Source organism: Puma concolor, chromosome B2, assembly GCF_028749965.1.
Source record: "Puma concolor isolate L17-30 chromosome B2, mPumCon1.1.hap2, whole genome shotgun sequence".
Taxonomy (NCBI): domain Eukaryota; kingdom Metazoa; phylum Chordata; class Mammalia; order Carnivora; family Felidae; genus Puma; species Puma concolor.
Window position 1 is genome coordinate 18061373 of NC_141671.1, and position 20696 is coordinate 18082068.

The following is a 20696-nucleotide window of genomic DNA, read 5'->3' on the forward strand; positions in this document are numbered from 1 at the left end:
TGCTGACTGCTCAGAGCCTGGAGCCTGTTTCAGATTCTGTGTCTCCCTCCCTCTCTCTGACCCTCCCCCGTTCATGCTCTGTCTCTCTCTGTCTCAAAATTAAATAAACGTTAAAAAAATTTTTTTTTAAAAAAATAAAATGCCACGGACTGTATTTCCTGTTGTACCTTTCATCCCCATGATTTATTCCTTCCATAACTGGAAGCAGGTGTCTCCCACTCCCCTTCACATATTTTGACCGCTCCCCCATACCCCTACCTACCTCCATACCTCTGATAGCCACCAGCTTGTTCTCTGAACTTAGGAGTTTTTTGATTTGTTTTTTAGATTCCACATACAAGTGAAATATGGTATTTGTCTTTCTCTGTCTGGCTTATTTCACTTGGAATACCCCCTAGGTCCCTCCATGTTTTCATACATGGGAGATTTCATTGTCTTTATGGCCGAGTAACAATCTGTTGTGCGTGTATATGCATATACACACATACACCCCCATCTTTACCCATCCGTCTGTTGATGGACATCTAGGCTGCTTCTGGATCTTGGCTACTGTAAATAATAGGGGCGCATGTATCCTTTTGAACTTGTGGTTTTGTTTTCATTAAATACCCCGTCACAGAATTTCTGGATCATATATTTCCATTTTAAATTTTTTGAGAAAGTTCCAAACTGTTTCCCACAGTGACTGCACCAGCTTACATTCCTACCAACAAGGGTTCCTTTTTTTCTCATCCTCACCAACATCTGTCATTTCTTGCTTTTTTGATACTAGCCACTTTGACAGGTAGAAGGTGATAACTCATTGTGATTTAGAATTGCATTTCTCTAATTATTAGTGATGTTGAGTATCTTTTTATCTGTCTGTTGGCCATCTGTACGTCTTCTTAGAAGAAATTTCTATTCGGGTCCTCTGCCTATCTTTTAATTGGAACATTTGGCTTTTTGGTATGGAGCTATCTACGCCCTTCATATATTTTGGATATTAACTCCTTAACAGATATATCATTTGCAAATATCTTCTCCCATTCAGTAGGTCGCCTTACGTTATGTTGATGGTTTCTTTTGCTGTGTGAAACCTTTCTATTCTGATGTAGTCTCAATAGTTTATTTTTGCTTTTGTTTCCCTCACCTGAGGAGACACAGGGTTGTGTCAAAGAGATTACCGCCTATGTGTTCTTTCAAGAGTTGTATGGTTTCAGCTCTCACAAGGGATTAAGTCTCTAATCCATTTTGGGTTTATTCATATGCATGGTGTAAGAATGTGGTCCAGTTTTTCCAGCACCACTTATTGAAGAGATGGTCTTTTCCCTAGTGTATATTCTTGTCTTTTTTGTCATATATTAATTGACCATAAAAGCATGGATTGATCTATGGGTCTATATTTGTGCCAGTACCATACTGTTTTGAATACCATAGCTTTGTAATATAGTTTGACACTAGGATTGTGACACCTCCACCTTTGTTCTTCTTTCTTAAGATTGCTTTGACTATTCAGGGTCTCTTGTACTTCCGGATATATTTTAGGATTATTTGTTCTAGTTCTGTGAAAAATGCTGTTGGTATTTTGCTAGGGATTATATTGAATCTGTAGGTTGGGGTAGTATGGACATTTTACAAATGCTAATTCTTCCAGTCCATAAGTATGTATATAGTTCCATTTGTGTCCTCTTCAATTTTTTTCATCAAGATTTTATAGTTTTCAGAGTACAGGTCTTTTTTCCACTTCTTTGGTTAATTTTATTCTTAGGGATCTTATTCTTGGTGATGTAATTGTAAATGAGATTGTTTTCTTTCTCTTTCTGCTGCTTCATTATTAGTGTAAATATATGTAGCAGATTTCTGTATATTAATTTTATATTCTGTGACTTTATTGTATTTATAGGTTCTAATAGTTTTTTGATGGGATCTTTAGGATTTTCTGGATATAGTATCATGTCATCTACAAATAGTGACAGTTCTACTTTTTCCTCCCCAATGTGGTGACTTTTACTTCTTTTTCTTCTCCTATTGCTGTGTAAGACTTTCATTACTATGCTGAATAAAAGCGGTGAGTGGGGACAACCTTATCTTGTTCCTGATCTTAGAGAAAAAGTTTTCCATTTTTTACCATTGAGCATGATGTTAGATGTGGGTTTGACATATATGACCTTTATTACGTTGAAGTAGGTTCCTCTAAACCCACCTCATTGGAAGTTTTTATCAGTAACAGAATTAGAATTCTGTCAAATGCTTTTACTGCATCTACTGAGATGATATGATTGTTATCCTTCATTTTATGATACAGCGTATCATGTGGATTAATTTGTGGATATGGAACCATCCTTGAGTCTCTAGAATAAATCCCACTTGATCTTGGAGAATGATCCTTTTAATGTATGGTTGAATGCAGTTAACTAATATTTTCCTGAGGATTTTCGTATCTATGTTGATCAGGAATATCGGCCTGTAGTTTTCTTGTTTTGTAATATCTTTGCCTAATTTTGGTATCACAATAATGCTGGCCTTGTTAAATGTATTTGGAAGCTTTTCTTTCTCTTCTATTTTCTGGAATAATTTAAGAATGGTATTAATTTTTTTTTTTTTTAATGTTGTTGGAACTCACCTGTAAATCCATATGGTCCTGGACTTATGTTTGTTGGGGGCTCTTTTCACAGTGTTATATTCATTTCAGGTGTACAATGTAGTCATTCAACAATTCCATATATTACTCAGCACTCATCAAGTGTGTTCTTAATCCCCTTCACCTATTTTGCCCATCCCCCCACCCCCCCCCCATAACCATCTGTTTGTTCTATGTTTGTTTTTTGGTTTGTCTCTTATTTTTTCCCTTTGTGTGTTCTGTTTCTCAAATCCCACATATGAGTGAAATCATATGGTATTTGTTCTTCTCTGCCTTATATTTTGCTTAGCAGTATACTCTAGATCTATCCATGTTATTGTAAATGGCAAGATTTCATTTTTTTATTAAGGTCGCTTCCATAAAGTAGCTATTATAAATAATGTGGCAACACATGTAGGGGTGTGTGTATGCCTTTGAATTCGTGTTTTTATTTTTGGGGTAAATACCCAGTAATCCAACTAGTGGATCATGGGGTGGTTTTATTTTTAATTTTTGGACGAACCTCCTTACTGTCTTCCACAGTAGCTGTACCAGTTTGCATTCCCACCAAAAGTGCACGAGGGTTCTTATTTCTCCACAGTCTCATCAATTTTTGTTGTTGTGTTTTTTATTTTAGTCATTCTGACAGGTATGAGGTGATATCTCATTGTAGTTTTGATTTGCACATCCATGATGAGTGATGTTGAGCATCTTTTCATGTGTCTGTTGGCCATCTAGATGTTTTCTTTGGAAGAATGTTCATGTCTTCTGCACATTTTTAAACTGGATTCTTTAGTTTTGGGTGTTGAGCTGTATACATTCTTTATATTTTTTGGATACTAACGCTTTATCAGATATGTCATTTTCAAATATCTTCCACTATTCAGTAGGTTGTCTTTTAGTTTTATTGGCTGTTACCTTCACTGTGCAGAAGCTTTTAATTTTGCTGTAGTCCCAATAGTTTATTTCTGCTTTTGTTTCCCTTGTTTCAGGAGACATATCTACAGATGTTATGGCCAATGTCAGAAATTACTGCTTGTGTTTCTCCTAGGATTTTTATGGTTTCAGATCTCATATTTAGGTCCTTACTCCATTTTTTGTTTGTTTTTGTGTATGGTGTAAGAAAGTGGTCCAGCTTCATTATTTTGCATGTAAGTGTCGAATAGAATGTCTTTTTCCCGTTGTATATTCTTTCCTGCTTTGTCAAAGATTAACTGACCATATAATTGTGCATTCCCCCAATTCCAAAACCAGATAAAGACCCACAAAAAAATGAAAACTACAGGCTAATATCTCTGATGAGCACAGATGCAAAAATCCTCAACAAAATTAGCAAACATAGTCCAGCAATACGTTAAAAAAAAGCATTCCTCATGACTGAATGAGATTTATTCCTGGGATACACAGATGGTTCAATATTTGCAAACCAGTCAATGTGATACATCACATCAATAAGAGAAAGGATAAGAACCATATGATCATTTCAATAGATGCAGAAAAAGCATCTGACAAAGTACAACATCCATTCACGATAAAGCCCCTCAATAAAGTAGGTTTATACAAAACCTCGGAACAAGGTTTATACAAAACTCAGGAACAAGACAAGGATGTCCACTCTCACCACTGTTATTTAACATAGTACTGGATGTCCTAGCCACAGCAATCAGACAAGAGAAAGTAATAAAAGGCATCCAAATTGGTAAAGAAGAAGTTAAACTCTTACTGTTTGCAGATGACATGATACTATATACAGAAAACCCTAAAGACTCCACCAAAAAACTATTAGGTAAACGTATTCAGTAAAGTTGCAGGATACGAAATCAATGTTCAGAAATCTGTTGCATTTCTATACATCAATAATGAAGCAGCAGGAAGAGAAATTAAGAAAACAATCTCATTTACAATTGCACCTAAAATAATAAAGTACCTAGGAATAAGCTTAACCAAAGAGGTGAAAGATCTGTACTCTGAAAACTAGAAAATACTGATGAAAGAAATTGAAGAGACACAAAGAGATATTCGATGCTCATGGATTGGAAGAACAAATACTGGTTTTTAAAATTTTTTTGATGTTTATTTTTGAGAGAGAGACAGGCAGAGACAGAGTGTGAGTGGGGGAGGGGCAGAGAGAGAGGGAGACACAGAATCTGAAGCAGCTCCAGGTTCTGAGCTGTCAGTACAGAGCCCGACGTGGGGCTCGAACTCATGAACCCTGAGATCATGACCTGAGCTGAAGTCAAAATGCTTAACCGACTAAGCCACCCAGGGACCCCAAGAACAAATACTGTTAAAATCTCCATACTGCCCAAAGAATATATATAGAGAGAATATATTCTACAATACCACAATTCACTATATATCTAAGTGTTTTTCTCAGGATGGACTCAATTTTTTAAAATTATTGCTTAAAAGAAAACAAACTGGATCAAAAACACGGACATTTGTGTGATCCTGCTTATGCTTCTCAAAATTGACACTTCTAGAATGCCCTAAGCCACACTCTCTGCTCAGGGAGTGCCACAAAAGTAGTTGGTTTGAAAGGATGCAGCTACATAGCTGCTTCCGTGCAGTTTCACCCACATCGATCACCCATACTACAGCCAGCGCACTACCCTCATTCTTCAACTAAGATACTTCTAGAAGGAATACTTGGAAAAAATACCTCAGCACTTGCAGATCACAGAATGATTTCAGGGCATCAGACTGTTTCCCCCAAAATTCCTAGAATTGAACAAAAGTTTTAAGTATTTGGCAGTTATTCTAGTCTGGAACAGATCCTCGTAAGTCACAGAGGATATTCAAGAAAAGGACTTACCAGGGCATCCTTCTCAAGGTGTTTCAGAGCCTGAATATCCTTCTCAAGATTGCTCAGCTCTTGAAGGACAAAACTGTGAAACTTCTCTAGTTTATTCAGTCTGATGAAAGTAAAAAGCACCAGATTTCATTGGGACTGCTTGAATAGGACAAAAGACAATCCTCTTATTGCAAGGATACTTCTTATTCTTCTCCAGACGTTTGTTTTAAGGACACATAACTCAGGGCACCCGGGTGGCTCAGTAGGTTGAGTGTCCAACTCTTGATTTCAGCTCAGGTCATGATCTCACAATTTGTGTGTTCAAGCCCCACGTCAGGCTCCAGGCTGACAGAGCAGAGCCTGCTTGGGATGCTCTCTCTGTCTCTCCCCAACTTGTGCACTCTCTCTCTGTCCCCTCCCCCCCCCCCACTCTCCCACCCCTGTGCTCAAAATAAATAAACTTAAAAAAAAAAAAAAGAACACCCATCTCCTCTTCCCTCACTAACCATCCTCATCCCTTAGTTCTGCAAACTTTGATTTAGCCTTTCAACAGAAGACTGGAGAAAGCTAGTATTACAGAGCAAAGAAGAGATAACTCCAGGGAAAAGGACATGGAGGCCAGAGCTGTCCTGAAAGCTACTAGACCACCAATCATGGCTCCCCATCGCTTCTTACCTTCCATGTTCTCCCCTTTCTCTTGCCTTAAGCTGGTCCTGAAGGCTGAAATTGGCTAATAGACTCGTTTCTCCTCTACATGTTAGTTCTAAAGTTTCCAACAGTTGCTCTTCTAACGACCCCATAAACTGCTTTTTTCCCTTGTTTATGGTCTGTCTTCTCCATTAGGCTGGAAGTTCTATGAAGTAAAGAAGCTCCCAAAGCTTGTCGTCCCTGCTCTCCTGCACTTAGCATGGGACCTGGCACCTGGTGCCACTCAGCGTGCATTTGCCGAATGAAAAATGCATGCATATATAACCCCTAAAAGACAATGGGAGTTCTAGAAGTCCAAAGTCCTTCATGGGCTTGTTTTGAGAACCAAATGACATTGCATGTAAGCAAGTTTGAAAAACATCATAAATTTCTAGTCACATTACATTTTCTGCCCTAAGAAACATCCTCCTTCAGTTAAGCAAACCAACCCGCCATTGTTTTCTTCCTCTCCTTCATTCACAGGTCATTCTCTTCAACAAGGAACGATCTCTATACATACCTTCCTTATACCATTCAAACCTTTGTTTCCAAAACCTCACTACAGAAGCACTTCCGTTGTAATGGCTCTGGATTAACTCTAATCACTACAGAATCCCATCTCCACTCACCTTTCCTAATCTTCACATCTCTCTGAAATCTTACGCCTTTGTCGTTCCTGCTCTATGGTCATCAAGATATGTTTGTACACGTGTGCGTGTGTGTGTATGTGTGTGTGTGTGTGTGTGTATGCATGAGTGCACAGCACTTTTTATTGTGGCCATATATGTAACATAAAATTTACCGTTTTAACCATTTCTAATTCAGTGGCAGTAAGTGCATTCACAACGTTGTGCAACTGTCACCACCATCCGTCTCTAGAACTTTTCCCTCATCCCAACAGAAACTCCGTTCTGATTAAACAACAATTCGTTCCCCACTCCCTCACCCTCTGGTAATCTCTACTCTGCTTTCCTTCTCTATGAATTTGCCTCTTTTAGGTACCTCCTACAAGTGAAATTGTGTAAGACTGGTGCTTTTGGATCCAGCTTATTTCACTGAGCATAATGTCCTCGAGGTTCATCCATATTGTAGCACGTGTCAGAATTTCATCCCTTAGGGCTGAATAATATTCCACTGCATGTATTTAACACATAGCACTTATCCAGCATTTTTACATAGATGTCCGTGCTTCCTCTGTCTTCACAACCGGATTATAAATTTTTTGAAAAGAGTGTTTTAGGATCATACAATGGGAGACCATGAAGAGGCTTCAGGAAGGCTTTAACCCATCATGTTATGAAGGAGGAAGGAGAAACCTAGGAAGGTTAGGTGAGGGAGCAAACCTCACACATCTGCTCAAGCTTCGGCTCCTCGTGACCCCAGCACAGTGGTCATGACACAAAAGCTTGTGAGCGATCCCACTTTCACAAACTTGTTCTGAAGCCCAACACTTACCTGCATTGGTGTATCTGGTTTAAAAGTTGGATTAAGCAATCTGGTGCTTGCTTTGCATTTTTTGAATCAAGCGGACTCCCTTTGTACCTAAGCTAAACCATAACAACAACAGCAAAATGATCACATTTGAGTTAACCATAACTACATAAATTCAGTTCAGGTGTTGCGTGGAAAAGACGTTGCATAGCAAACGTTACTGCTAAATGATTGTGATGAGACACTGTGCTACACGCGGTCTATGCATTACCTCAGGTTCAGTGCCAATAAAGAACAATAAGCTAAAATAGGAAAACCTATAGTCTCCCTGTCACAACATACATTGAATATTATGAACAAATTGCCATTATAAGTGAGCTTACATTGGTATCGAAGAAAATATAAGACTGTGGGGGCTTCCCATGTTAGTTAAATGAATGTATGTCAGGGTAAAAGATTCTTTCCAAATGTGCAAAGAAATAACTCTTTAGGGACTTAGAAACAATAGGACATCAAAGGAGGGAACTGAAATTCTTCCAGAGTTCATCCTGCAGACAAGATTACAGGATGGCCTACGTGCGCATCGCTCAAAGATACGCCACCACTCAGCTGACCATCTACCCAAAGCCCACCTCCGCCCTTATCCCAGACGCCTCTCTCATCCAGATGGTCCCCCGCTCCCCTCTCCTCCCGTCTATCATTATAACCGAATCATTGCTTCTGGTAGTTCAGTTGTCTGAGAACACTACCAATGAAACCAAACCATGAGTCTGATTTCCATAGACGTGCATCTGGTCCCACCGTAGCAAATGCACAGGTAATAGCAGTCTCATAAATACAAGCCATAATTCACAAAGGCACTGAAATCAGTGACCATGGCTAAGGCAAATGTACCTCCCCAAAAGAGTGCAGAGAACCCTCACACATAAAGGATATCAACGGTACTGATGGATAACAGGAACTTGTTAAACTCGTAACAAGCTAGCTTTTCATTTTTAGTGGAAAATTACCTCAATTTTTCTTCTCAGGTCTCTAGTGAAGGTTTCGAGGGTTGCGATAATAGCAGAACCGTCTGAGTTCTCCGGCGCAACTGCTGGGGACGGAGTGGAAATGCCTTCTGAACAATAAAGAGAGAACATCGGGTAAAACGAACATCTGAGCAGATGGGCCTTCAGAAGCTCGAGGTAGATGTGCTCAGTCTATCAGCTGCTCAGAGGTGGACAGGCAGCTAAGAAGCACAGATACGAGCCGCAGAAGTCCCACGGGGGCCTGGCCGACTCTGGCCGACAAGGCCAGCTTGATCTGAGAGTCCTCGTCGTGAGCACTTCATGCCGCTTCCCACCGAACCTCACTCAAGTGCTCACCTCCTCCAAACTCTCCCAGAATTTTAAATCAGAGCAACTCTGCCTAAGCAGCAGGCAGAGAGAGGTGTTGTAAGAGGTTTTAAAGAGGATGTGATGGGTGGGACATTTCTATGGGGCAACACTGGCATGATGGCTTCTGGGTGCCCCAAGTTTTAGGAGGGCTCGCAAGGGCTCCGGCACTATTAAGGGACTGGCAGGTTGTAGCTCATTTCAGCCTCACAAAAGCCATGTCAAATGGGCTCCGTTGTTCCCCATATTGAACAGAGGGATCCAGTAACTTGTGCAAGCTCCCACCAACAGTGCCAGGATTGGAACCCAAAACAAAAGGCTCCAAGAGAGCAAAGTGGGAAGGCCAGAGGCACTTAACCACCAAACTCTAGTATCTCTGGGCTTCCCAGTTTGCTCTCTTGGAGCCTTTCGTTTTGAAATATGGTGGCCTCACTTACGCAGAAGGCCATCCTTCACTGGGGTAGAGTGGATATCTCTAACACAAAAACCGAGCTAATAGCTACCAACTAAAGCAGAGACCCATAATTTTAGGAGCTTTAGGCCCTGAAAATTGCCATCAAGAAGAGTAAAGAGGCAGACATCAACCTGCTAGAAGGACTAGAACATGCTAGAAGTACTTGCTTTGATCTCTAATTTGTGCAACAATTTACTTGTCTTTGAAAGGAAAAAATGCTTCAAAATGCTTTGGAAGGACAAAATGCTTGTCTTTGAAAGGCGAAAGGCAAAAGCCACTGTGATCTTCAAACTGTAACCCCTTTGGAGTGCGTGCAGGAGCATTCAGTGCTCACAAATCTATCCCATTCTTGCTTGAATGGCTGGCCGGGCACATAATGTCACCTGCTAAGCCCGTTTCTTCCGTCACCGAGGAGGGGGATTCCGGAGCATCGCCTTCTTCCAGTTTTGATTGTTTGGACTTAGCGAAACTGCCTCCTGATAGGTCTAAAAGCAAGCACAGCACATTAACGATGGCACACCCGTTCCTTCTGTCCCAAATTTTATCTCGTCCTCTTCTTACCAGTTAATAGCCAACCTTGGTGAGCAGCCAGCGACACTTGTTCCCTGTGACTCATTACCGGTGACAGCACCAGCATCAAAGCATGACGCGTACTGATGCCAGAAAGAGGACACATGGGAACAGGCACCCCTTCGACGAGCCCTGTAACATTTAGGAACGGCCCGCTTAGCAAGGGACAGGCTGATCCAAATGAAAAGCAGCAGTGGTTAGCATCAAAAGCGCTGCCAGGGCTCAGGCTGAACGGGGAGGTAGCAAGGTAATCTGAGCAGATGGGCCTTCAGAAGCTCATCAGATGGCCCCGCGGAGCGCGCCACCTGCTGGCGACGCTGGAGCTTTACTGCTGCGCTGAGTGTCGCCTCCTAGAGGAGGTCATCTTGGCTGCTCACTAGCTGCCGTGACTCTGAGACCTTCAGCTTCTGAGATGTAAATATAGATCCTCTTTTCAATTTGGCAATTACTCGGTATTTTCTATCTGATGTCCGCTTTCATCCCACACATGTCCTTGCTCCATCTGCGCCCTCCCAGTCTTAGCAGTGCACCACCCCTGTCAACAGAACCCTCGAATCAGGCTCAACTCCTGTGTTTCCTTACCATCCACGTCTCCTCCATCATCGAGGTCCTGCATACAGAACGAACCCATCCCTCTTTCTACATTCCCACACCATGACCCTGGTCCAAGGCCATCCTCCCCGGAGGACCTCATCAGTCTCGTGCCTCCAACAGTATTGCCTCCCAAATCTCTCTCCTGCCTGAGCTCCACGAAGCAGCAAACTTGTGTTTCCAACTGCTTGGTCAACCACTCCACCTCGAAACCCACTCTATTCTATTCTTCCCACCCCAAGCGCTTTCTTCCCCACCGTGCACTTAGCCCCGCTTAGCTGTGAAGTCATGTGGCTTTGCCCCTTCTCCCCACTGCTGTTTTTCCCCTCTGAAGTGGAAAAATCCAAATTCATTACTCAATAAATACTGTGTGTAACGAGCTGTACGATATGGTGCTGTAGGGGAGAAGCAAAGACACGAGTTTCTCTTTCCGTGCTCTGCTTCTATACGTGGTCTCCCTGGGGTGGGGAGGGGGGCCTCAGACACCCCACGCATGTTCTCATCTCAAGGTCTTTGGTTCTTGCTGCTCCTCGGACTTGAATCCTTTCCCTCACGGATCTGCCCTGAGCTTTCCTCTGGGCGACCGACGTAAAGTTTCAGTACAACCCCCCCAGCTTTGAAATCTCTTTCCATGTTTTTCCTAGCCTCTATCACAACGTAACACAGTGCGTGTTTTACTTTTCTTGTATATTATCTGCCCTCCCCGCCCCTCCTCCCAACACACACACACACTGGAAGGTAAGCTCCACTGAAAGCGGGCATGTTGTCTTCTCCCCCCCCCCCCCCCATCAGAATAACACTTAGCAAAGTGCCTGGTCTGTAGTAGACACTCAGGAGATGTTCATTGAATGTGTAAATAAGCGAATGCCAAAAAAATCTAAGTTCCTACAAAAAAAAAACAAAAAGATGTAAGATACCTTGGGAGTTCCTAAGACGGCAACGGAGGGAGACCCGGAACTCCCTCCTTCATAGACACACACACATTTCCAGAACAATTCCTTCTAAAGAATGGTGGGCTGACTAAACAGCTTTTGCACAGCAAGAGAGAGGGAGACACAGCAATGAAGGGACTCCCCTCTGCAGTGGGGAGGGAAAGTACTAAGGGAAGGGGAACAGATTTGTCTGCTCCGGGGCACAGAATAAAAGCTGTGGTTTAAAAGGGCAACTAGAATATAAAAGATCTAGCCTTAGGAACCTGCCAAACGAGGGGGGACGGGGCTGCTGGAACTCACTCTGGATCAGAGGGGCTGGTGAGCGCCATGGTTTATGTTCCCCTTCTACGTTGATAGCACAGATGGAAGCAGGGTTGGGCTGCCAGAGCTGACCTACCTCCACACCAGCCGCAACCCCAGCCCTCCCATCAAGGGGGTGCCAGTGGAGCACACAGCAGACACCCCTGATCAGCAGTCACTACAGCTCTGGCGGTCTCACCAAGACGCAAAACGCCCTGGAACACTCCAGGCCTGAACCACTTCACCTCCAGACAACTTGCCGGGGCACCTCCCTCCACTTCTCCCCCTCACGGAGAGTCCCGAAACCTCTGGGCCCTTGCCTGCTTCGTCTCCGGCTGCCCCAACAGAGTACCTTCTGCGTGGAGGCACCCAGGACACCCCAGTCTGCACCCACTTCGGTTTCAACTATCCTGCCGGGGTGGCCCTCTACTTACAACGCCTGAGGATGTAGAGAAAAAGGAACCCTCTTGCACTGTGGGTGGGAAGGCAAACTGGTGCAGCCCCTGTGGACAACAGTACGGGAGTTCTTCAAAAAGTTAAAAACAGAACTACCTGATGATCCCGTGATAGCACTATTGGGTATTTACCACCAAAATACAAAAACACTAATTCAAAGGGATACATGCACCCTTATGTTTATAGTCAAATTATGGAATCAACCCAAGTGCCCATCAATTGATGAATGGCTAACGAAGAGATGGTGTATACACACACACACACACACACACACACACACACACACACACACACACAATGGAATATTAGCCATAAAAAAGATCAGCCATAAAAAAGAATGAAATCTCGCCTTTTGCAATGACATGGATGGAGTTAGAGAATACAATGCTAAGCAAAATAAATCAGGCAGAGAAAGACAAATTTCATATGATTTCATTCATATGTGGAATTTAAGAAACAAAGGAGTAAAGAAAAAAAAAGAAAGAGAGACAAACTAAGAAACAGACTCTTAACTATAGAGAACAAACTGGGGCACCTGGGTAGCTTAGTCGGGTAAGCATCCAGCTGTTGATTTCAGCTCAGGCCATGCTCCCAGGGTCACGGGATTGAGCCCCACCATTAGGAGGCTTTGTGCTCACAACAGACAGCCTGCTTGGGATTCTCCTGCTCCCTCTCTCTCTGCCCCTCCCCTGCTCACATGCACTGTCTCTCAAAATAAATAAACTTAAAAAAAAGGAGAACATCCATAATGTTTACTTCTGTTTATATTGAGCAGTTTGGGTATTACAGGTATAATTATTTTATATCATCTATCAGATTTCTCATCAGATAATTTGCAGGCCAAGAAAAATTGAATGCTATGTATAAAGTGCTGAAAGAAAAAAAAAGGCCAACCATGAATACTTGACCTAGAAAAGTTGTCCTTCAGAAAATGGAAAGAGAGATTAAGACGCTCCCAGACAATTAAAAGCTAAGGCAGCTTATCACCACAAGATCTGCCCTACAAGAAATGCTGAAAGTACTTCATCAAGACAAAAATGAAAGGATACTAATTAGTAACATGAGAACATGTGAAAATATGTCACACTTTCAAGTATGTATATAGTCAATATCAGAATACTGTAATATGGTGGTATGTTAATCACTTAAGAATGAAAATATCGGAAATAACTATACCCATAATGTAATGTGTGCCCAATAGGAACAGAGATAAATTGTGACGACAAAAACATAAAATTTGGGGGAATTTGTATGGAATAAAACTTAAGTTGTTACCAGCTTGAAACAGACTGTTAGATATCTAAGACCTTATATGTAAGCCTCATAGTAATGACAAAGCAAAACCTATACAAAAGGGAATATACAAGCATCACCAATTCACAAAAGAGAGGAAGAGATTAACAAAGGAACTACAAAGCAGCCAGAGAACAATAAGATGACATTAGGAATTCCTTACCTATCAATGGCTTAATGTAAATAGACCGATTTAAAAAGTGGGCAGAGGATCTGAATACACATTTTTCCAAAGAAGACATTCAGATGGCCAACAGACACATGAAAAGATGCTCAACATCAGTCATCATCAGGGACATGCAAATCAAAACCACAATGAACTACCACCACACCTGTTAGATTGGCTGAAATCAGGGAAACAAGAAACAAGTGTCAACAAGGAGATGGACAAAAAGGAATCCTCATGCACTGTTGGTGAGAATGTAAACTGGTACAGCCACTGTGGAACCAGTATGGAGGTTCCTCAAAACATTAAAAATAGAAATACCATAGGATCCAATAATTCCATTACTGAGGGGCATTTACCCAAAGAAAATAAACTGGAAGAGATCTATGTACCCCTATGTTTATTGCAGCATTATTTACAACAGCCAAGAAATGAAAGCAACCTAAGTGTCCATCAATAGACAAATGGATAAGGAAGGTACGAGGTGTGTGTATATTATATGTGGCATTTAAGAAACACAGCAGATGAACATAGGGGAAGGGAAGCAAAAATAAGATAAAAACAGAGGGAGACAAACCATAAGAGACTCTTCAATAGAACAAACCGAGCGTTGCTGGAGGGGTCGGGGGATGGGTTAAATGGGTGATGGGCATTAAGGAGGGCACTTGTGGGGATGAACACTGGGTGTTATATGTAAGTGATGAATCGCTAAATTCTACTCCTGAAATCATTATTACACTATATGTTAGCTAATTTGGATTTAAATTAAAAAATAAAAAAATAAAATATATAAAGAAGTTATAAAACTCAACACCCCCCAAAACATATAATCCAATTAAAAATGGGCAGAAGAAATGAGCTGAGAAGGACTCCCGGCACTCAGCCAGCAAGGAAACAGAAGACCAAATCCTCCAGCTATGTGGAACTGAATTCAGCCAACAACCTGAATGAGCTTTCAAGTGGATTTTCCTCCAGAACCTCATCCTCTGGCACCTTGTTCGGCCTTGGGAAACCCAGAGCAGAGAACCCAAAGCAGCCCCCACCCTCCTGATCTACAGAACTGTAAGATAATAGATCTGTATGGTTCCAAGCATGTATTTGATCTGAGTGGTTTTAAGTTTGCGGTAACTTGTTATGGTAGCAATAAAAACCTTATATGTAGAAGACTAAAAAAAAATTTTTTTTAAATAGGCCAAAGAAATGAACAGATATTTCTCTGAAGAAATACAGATGGCCAACACACACATGAAAGATTCTCAACATCACTCATCAGAGAAATGCAAACTGAAACTACAATGAGGTATCACCTAACACCTGTCAGAATCGCTGAAATCAATAACACAAGAAACAAGTGTTGGTGAAGATATGGAGAAAAAGGAACCCTCTTGCACTGTTGGTGGGAACATAAATTGGTGCCGCCACTATGGAAAACAGTATGGAGGTTCCCCCAAAAGTTATAAATACATACATAGGTACATACAAACATACATACATATACACATAAATAAAAGGGAGGCCTGGGTGGTTAAGTCAGTTGAGTGCCCGACTCTTGATTTTGGCTCATGTCATGATCCCAGGGTCGTGGGATCGAGCCCCACATCAGGCTCTGCACTGAGCATGAAACCTGCTTGGGATTCTATCTCTCTTTCCCTCTGCCCCTCTCCCCTGATTGCACACACTCTCTAAAATAAAATAATAATAGTTAAAAATAGAGCTACCCTACAATCCAGTAACTACACTACTGGGTATTTGTGAAAAAATACAGAAACACTCATTTGAAAGGGGTACATGCAAAAAAAAAAAAAGAGAGAGAAGGCCAAATGAAGAAATCTACTCTTAACTATAGAGAACAAACACGGTGGCCAGAGGGGAGGTGGGTATGGGGATGCATGAAATGGGTGATGGTGCACTTGTCACGATGAGCACTGGGTAATGTATGGAAGTGTTGAATCACTATATTGTACATGTGAAACTAACATAACACTGTATGTTAACTATACAGGAATTTAAAATAAAGTTCTATTAAACACTTTTGATTAAAAAATAAAATGAAAATCATATAAAATGTCATTTCCAATTATAATGGTATAAAACTAGAAATCAATTACATCAAATAAGGAAAAATAGAAAAAACAAACACATAGAAGCTAATAACATGCTATTAAACAACCAATGGCTCCATATAGAAATCAAAGAAAAATTCAAATAATGCTTGGCGACAAATAAAAATGAAAACACAAGGATCTAAAATTTTTGCATTGCAGCAAAAGCAGTTCTAAAGGGGAAGTTTATAGTGACATAGATCTACCTAAAAAAACAACAAAAATCTCAAATAAAGAGTGAAAGATTACACCTAAAGAAACTAGAAAAAATAAAGACCAAAGTAAACAGAAAAGGAAGATTAGAGCAAATATAAATGAAGTACAAGCAAAATTTAAAAGCTCATTGAAACCTAGAATTGGTTCCTTGAAAAGACAAATTGATAAACTGTGAGCAAGACACATCAAAAAACTTGAAAAATATAAAAAAAAAAAACCCTACTGATACCACAGAGATTAAAACAAATTATAAAGGAATACTATAAAAAGTTCTATGAAAACAAATTGGGCAAACCAGGAGATGGGTAGTGCCCAGAAATATAAAATTTAGCAAAATTGAGTAAGGAAGAGAGAAAATCTGAAGAGATTGATTACAAGTAAGGAGATAAATAAGTAGCCCAAAACTTCCCAACAAGCTAAACTTTATGACCACATGACTTTACTGGTAAACTCTATCAAAGAATATTAACCCTTGAGGTGCCTGGGTGGCTCAGTAGGTTAAGCACCGGACTCTTGATTTCAGCTCCGGTCATGATCTCACTATTGTGAGACTGAGCTCCATATTGGACTCCAAGCTGAGCAGGAAGCCTCCCTGGGATTCTCTCTCTGCCTCTCTCTCTCTCTCTGCTCCTCTCTTGCTTGCGGTCTCTCCCTCTCTCTCAAAATAAACAAACATTTGGAAAAGGAAAGAATATAAATCCTCCTCTCAAACACTTCCCCCAAAACAGAAGAGGAGAGCACATTTCCAAATTCATTTTATGAGGCCAGTGCTACTATAATATCAAAACCAGAAAAAGAGGCCACAAGAAAATTATAGGCCAGTGTACTTGATGAACATAGATGCAAAACTCCTTAACATCATATTACCAAACCGCATTTACCAACTCATTAAAATGATTGTCATGATCAAGCACGATTTATTCCGGGGATGCAACAGTTCAATATCTGCGAACCAACAGGATACGTAACATTCACAACAGGAAGGATCAAAACCATATGGTCATCTCAACAGGTGCAGAAAAAGCATTTGACAAAATACAACATCCATTCATGTTAAAAAGTCAACAAAGTTAGTTTGGAGGAACATACCTCACATCACAAAGGCCGGTCATGAAAAACCCACTGTTAACATCACACTCAATGGTGAAAAAGTGAACACTTTTTCTCTAAGATCAGGAATAAGACATGGATGTCTACTCCTACCACTTTCATTCAAGCCTGCACTGGAAGCCCTAGCAGTCGCAACTGACAAGGAAAAGAAATAAAAGCCTCCATACTGGTAAGGAATAAAACTCTACTCACAGATGGCATCAAAGATACTATGTATATAGAAAACCCAACAAAACCTCTACCAAATACGCTCAGAATGACTAGATTTAGCACAGTTTCCAGAGATGGAATATATTCAAATCTTCTGCATTTATTATACACTCATAAAGTAGAAGAGAAATTAATAAATCAATCCCACCTATAATTATACCACAAAGAACTTACCTAGTAAAACAAACGTAACCAAGGAGGTGAAAGACCTGTACACTGAGAACTGTAAGACATCGATGGAAGAAATTAAAGACAACATAAATGCCAAGATATGCCATGTTCATGGACTGGAAGAATTAATATTTGTTAAAATGTCCATACTACCCAAAGCAATCTATAGATTCAGTGTAATCCCTATCCACACGGCAACAGCATTGTTCACACATCTCAGAACAAATAATCCTAAAGTTGATATGGAACCACGCAAGACTGCAAAGCCAAAGCAATCATGAGAAAGAAGAACAAAACTGGAGGTATCACAACAAGGTACAAATCACTATCTTTAAGAGATACTTTCACTCTCATGTTCACTGCAGCATTATTAACAATAGCCGAGACATGGAAATAATGCAAGTGTCCGTCAGCAGATGAATGGACAAGGAATATGTGGCATATATACACTATGGGATTTCATTCAGTGATTAAAAGATGGAAATCCTGGAATTTGTGACAATATGGTTGGACCTGAAGGCACTATGCTAAGTAAGCCATATAGAGAAAGTATTGTATGATCTCTATCGCTATATGATGATGCATGTATAATCTAAAATACTGAACTCCTCAGAAGATGAATTGTTGGTTTCCAATAGTGGGGGTAGGGAGGAAATGGATGAAGTTGGTCAAATGGTATATACTTCATGGTCAAATGAGGTTATAAGATGAATACGTATGGGGAATGTAATGTATAGCATGATGACTACAGTTAGCAATACTGTATTGAATATTTGAAAGTAGCTAAAAGAGTAGATCTTAAAAAAATTCTCACACACAAAAAAACTATTTGAAGTAACCTATGTATTGACCTTATTGTGGTAATCCTTTTGCAACATATACATATATCATATTGTATACCTTATTCATTATTTGTCAATTAAATCTCAATAAAGCCGGAAAATAAAATTTATAGAAGCATAAAAGTTCCTTGAACAACTATGTCAACCTTAAAGAAGAGTCAAGAGGATCAACTCTCCCTATTAGATAGCAAGATGCGCTATGAAATTAGAGTAATAAAAAAAAGATAGTATTAGTGTGATAATCCAGACAAACCTATGAAATGCTAAAGAGCTCCCAGAGATTGACCTACATTTATATGGGAACTTAATATTTGACAGAAAGCATTTTAACACCAGGGGAACAATAAAAATTATTTAGAGGTGACACAAAAGACTTAAAATCACTAAATGATTTTAACATCTGGATCATTACTAAAGCCATATGAAACTAAGAAATCCACCTGGATAAGAGATTTCAGTGTGTAAGACAGAAGTCTAAAATTAAAAGAAAATTAATAGAGTATCTTGGTTATCTAGGGAAACAGATAAGCATTACCAAAGGGGGGGGGGAGCAAACAAACCCAAATACTTGGATTACATTAAAGTTGAGCAATCCTGCCCTGTAAAGAAACTTAACACAATTTTAGTAGGCAGACAATAGATTGGAAGATGTTTGCAATACTACAAACAGATACAAAAAGATAAAGCAAAAGAGATGGACACCTAGAATATTCAAGCAGCTACTTAAAAAAAATACAAGACAGAAACCTCAATGAAAAAGAGTGCAAGAGATATCAAAAGGAATTTACAGAAGAAGAAACCCCAAAGACACACAAGCATATAAAGAGATATCTAGCTTAGTTATCAGAGAAATGGAAATGTAAAACAATGAAATATCAGGTTGCCCTATTAGACTGACAAAACTTGGAAAGCTGCATAATGCCAACTATTAGTGGGGGTACAGAAATTTAGAAACACTTTGCACTTCTTGTGGGAATTTATAATCATACCATTCAGGAGAGCAATTAATCTCATTAGGGTGCATAAGAAGATACACATAATGGTGTCCATTACTTTTGGTGATGACATGGAATTAAAAGTCATTGGTATCCATTACTGAGAGAGGATAGGCAAAGTGTAGTAGATACATAACAGGAGTACTAGAGCAATGAATATATGTCTTAAAAACTGCTGAGTAAAATAATAAATGAGATATAACCATACTATTTACATAAAATTACATGCATTTACTTTACTATTTTATAAGAACACATATAAACGAAAGTTGAGTATTAAACATTTTACAAGGTGAGGGAAATGGGGAGATATTGGTCAAAGGGTACAAACTTCCAATGATAAGATTAAGAAATTCCGGGGATCTAATGTACAGCATGGTGATTTTAGTTAGCAATATACAGCATGGTGATCTCAGGTCAGATTTTAGTGTTATATACTGGAAAGTTGCTAAGAGAGTAGGTCTTAATTGTCCTCACCACAAAAAAGAAAATGGTAAACGCTCTGATGGTAATCATTTTCCAATATATAAGTGTATCAAATCAATGTGTATTCTACCCAGTGAAAATTTATTCAAGAATAAGAGGCATTTTCATACAAGCAAAAATTGAGACATTCATTCCTACAAGCAGACCTTCACAAAAGATGTATTTTAGGCAGAAAGAGGTCCCCAAAAATGTGGAAGTGTAAGACACAGGAAAAATGTAAGCAAAATGGTAAATATATAGGTGTATAAAATTGGACATTACTACATAAAACAATGTCTTAAGGTTTAAAATTAAAATAAAGGACACTACCACATGTTGTGGTTGGGGCAGGCTAATGGGATTCAAGAGTCTTAAGTTCCTATACATAATCTAGGAGGAAAATAATGTTATTGATTAGACTTTAAAAAGTTATGTATGTTATGATTTCTAAGTCAACCAGTAAATGAAAAGAAATAGAGTATATAAATGATTAGAAGGAGAAATAGAATTAAGAATAAAATACATAAAATGCTTAAGCAAAATGAGAAACACTCAAGCAAAATAATATGAGAAACAAACAAAATGTTTGGGTCACACAGAAAGTACAAAATAAATTGGTAGATACAACCCAAATACAGGAGTATTACATTAAATGTAAATGGACTAAATACTCCAGTAAAAATACATACTATTATATGAGGGCTGGGGGAGTCCAATTATAGGCTGCTTACAAAGGATATCTGTAACATGAGTATATATATGTTACGCATAAAAGGATAAAAAACTTATACCATGCCAATGCTTAACAAAAGAAAGAAACTTCAAGACAAAAACATTACTGAATATAAAGGCAGTCACTTTGTAATAAAAATTTCAGTATTATGTGGATACACCATTTTATATTCATAAGAACCTAAATATATTTTACACAAAGCAAAA

General features: G+C 39.7%; 1 protein-coding gene across 1 annotated transcript in view; it reads right to left on the reverse strand.

The window, feature by feature from the left end:
• The window catches only part of SYCP2L (synaptonemal complex protein 2 like), a 103614-nt gene that overhangs the window by 16988 nt on the left and 65930 nt on the right, over positions 1 to 20696 (reverse strand). The window contains exons 22-26 of the mRNA XM_086708372.1: positions 9722 to 9823; positions 8522 to 8628; positions 7536 to 7627; positions 5415 to 5514; positions 5262 to 5320 (exon numbers count right to left, since the gene is read on the reverse strand). Of these exons, the coding sequence (XP_086564498.1) occupies positions 5262 to 5320; positions 5415 to 5514; positions 7536 to 7627; positions 8522 to 8628; positions 9722 to 9823 (460 nt within the window). The remainder of the gene's footprint in view (positions 1 to 5261; positions 5321 to 5414; positions 5515 to 7535; positions 7628 to 8521; positions 8629 to 9721; positions 9824 to 20696) is intronic.